General features: G+C 36.5%; 1 protein-coding gene across 1 annotated transcript; it reads left to right on the top strand.

The window, feature by feature from the left end:
- The first annotated feature begins 2 nt into the window (after positions 1–2).
- LOC107472525 (mediator of RNA polymerase II transcription subunit 16) lies at positions 3–2,668 on the top strand. Its single transcript, XM_052255258.1, has 7 exons — positions 3–26; positions 324–421; positions 571–659; positions 882–994; positions 1,360–1,461; positions 1,878–1,968; positions 2,114–2,668. The coding sequence occupies exons 1-7, from the start codon at positions 3–5 to the stop codon at positions 2,458–2,460; spliced, it is 864 nt and encodes a 287-aa protein (XP_052111218.1). The 3' UTR covers positions 2,461–2,668.
- The last annotated feature ends 11 nt before the right edge of the window (positions 2,669–2,679 follow it).

Here is a 2,679-nt window from a genome sequence, read left to right as displayed (position 1 = left end):
AGATGATAGTGATACTGGATAAGTGTGTAAGTATTAAGTAATTTTGCTGTGAAAATTTTCTGTGATGAAGATTTTTGTTGCTTTTAGAAGTTTCAGGCAAGCTGCAAGTTATATTGTTAAAGGATTCTGAGGTTTTCTATTATGACATCTTTTGATTTTAAATTATAAGAACTTCGTGATTTGATGCTTATGTAGTGTAGACTGTAGACTGATTTTGTAGTCTATGATTCTGCTGGTGTGAAACTGAGATTATGCTTTTGATCTCCTAAGGACCTTGTGTAGAGCTAATTTAGTTGTGTTTATTTCAGAACTGTATGTGAAAGAACTTATTGATTGCGTGTCTTTTTCGCAGTGCAGTTTCCTGGTGTGGAAAACTGAATGCTATAGCTTGTGCCTCTGAAACATGTGCTAGAATTCCCAGGTTAGTGTACACTTGTTATCCAGTGCCTGTGTTTCTTGCCTTATCTTTGATTATGTACTAAATATTCTGTTGCCAACATGTCTATTAGTTTGGATAATTGATAATCTTCTGTAATGTCTCTTGCTTTTTCTGGTCTTTTGTTTTCATAGCTCAACTGCAAATCCACCATTTTGGATCCCTATACATATTGTGATCCCAGAGAGGCCTACTGAATGTGCAGTATTCGATGTCCTAGCAGGTATTTTAATTTCATTACTTCCTTCTACCAGAGGAGTTCTACTTTTCTTATGCCAGGTTGCTTTGTTTGACCTTATTATTCTTCACACAACCAAATCCGAATAATTAGCCAGTAGTAGAGTTAGGACTTTTCCCTTTTCAATTGAACTGCTTTGTATTCTTTCTATCTTTTCATCTATATGTCTATGAGAATTTGACCAGTTACACTGTATACATTCCGCAGATTCTCCTCGTGATTCTGTACAGTTTATTGAGTGGTCCCCTACTTGTTGTCCCCGTGCATTATTGATAGCTAATTTTCATGGGAGGGTAACTATTTGGACTCAACCATCTCAAGTAAGTGAGGGTTACATAAGTTGGTACTGCAATAAAAATTTATAGCACAACTTAGTAGTTTTAGTATAATAATATAGTTAGAAGTTCTCTGCCATGAGTTTTCCTATGACCATAGATTTCATTAACATTTTCTATTCAGCTTCCTGTATGATTGAGTAGATTATCAAAATCTTTGGATGAAAAGGAGATTTGACTATATAGTATAGATTAGTCCTAGGAAGCTAATTTAATTAATTGACTTGATACTTGTGTCTGCTGGTGGGATGATACTTTTTTTCGGCCTACATTTCAGCTTCTCTTGCTTTTCCATTCCTAATACATGCTTTGCTTGTTTGATTATTGTTACTGTTTTCTTGTCCCTTCAGGGGCCAGCTAATCTTGTACGTGATACTAGCTACTGGCAGCTTGAGCATGAGTGGCGACAAGATATTGCAGTTGTTACAAAGTGGCTATCAGGGGTGTCTCTGGTATGCAACTTACGCTTTATAGTTTCCCTGCATTATTTTTCAAGAATTCTTATAAACATTTCAGTTACACTTTTGATGGCCTTAAATCTTATGTAGATATGTAAGGAATGAGAGGAAGATTCTAAAGAAGATTTTCTTTAAAAAATGTTTACATAAAAAGCATTTTAGAAATAATTTTACTAAAGGCAGATAGGTAATTTTTTTTAATTCTTCCAAAACTCTGATTGGGAGTTTGTAACTGTCAAGAAAAATTGAAGAGAAAGGCTTTGAGGTATTAATGAAAATTCCATTATCCATAATTTAACCTTAAAGTCATTGCAATAGCGTAAAGTTTGCACTTTAGCAAGCATGTATGTGTGTGCAGTTTAATTTTTGTTTAATTTAAATATAAATTAATTACTTTCTGTAAAAATCAGTATAGGTGGCTTTCATCTAAGTCTAGCTGTGCCGCCAATTCAAAGTCAATATTTGAGGAAAAGTTTATTTCTCAACAGTTTCAAACCTCAGGTCAATTCTTTTCACGCCTAGTTTTATGAATTCTTTCAGTTATTCTCTTAATCTTTCATTTTACATGTTCATTTGTTTCTAATTAATAATGAGCTCAAATACGTCATTTTTATATATCTGACACTTGGAGTTATTTTTATTTCAGCTAGATGGCCCAATTTTCTTTGTGTGTGTTCTGTGTTCTCATCAGGCTCGGTTCAACTTCACTGGTCACAGTGGCCTCATTGCCAGAATGCAGCACCAGTTAGATGGTTTTGCACTAGTAAAGGGCTACTGGGTTGTGGACCCAGTGGCATTATGGATGCTGATGCTATCATCACGGACAGTGGTGCCATGCATGTCGCAGGTGTGCCAATTGTAAATCCATCCACCGTTGTTGTTTGGGAGGTTATGCCTGGTCCTGGAAATGGTTTCCAAGCAACTCAAAGACAAGTATCAATAACTGTGCCCCACCTCTTAGTCCACCAAACTGGAGCGGATTTGCCCCTTTAGCTGCCTATTTGTTTAGTTGGCAAGATTATCTGATATCCGAAGAAAAGCGAGGGAAAAAGCTAACAGACCAAAATATTGGGGATTCTATACCACTTCATTGCTCCCCAGTTTCGAATTTTTCAGCATATGTGAGTCCTGAAGCTGCAGCGCAATCTTCTGCAGCCACGACATGGGGCTCTGGTGTAACAGCAGTAGCCTTTGATCCAACTCGAGGTGGCT

Source organism: Arachis duranensis, chromosome 10 (assembly GCF_000817695.3).
Source record: "Arachis duranensis cultivar V14167 chromosome 10, aradu.V14167.gnm2.J7QH, whole genome shotgun sequence".
Classification (NCBI taxonomy): domain Eukaryota; kingdom Viridiplantae; phylum Streptophyta; class Magnoliopsida; order Fabales; family Fabaceae; genus Arachis; species Arachis duranensis.
Note: the sequence above shows the minus strand (reverse complement) of the source record. Positions and strands in the feature narration are given on the sequence as shown.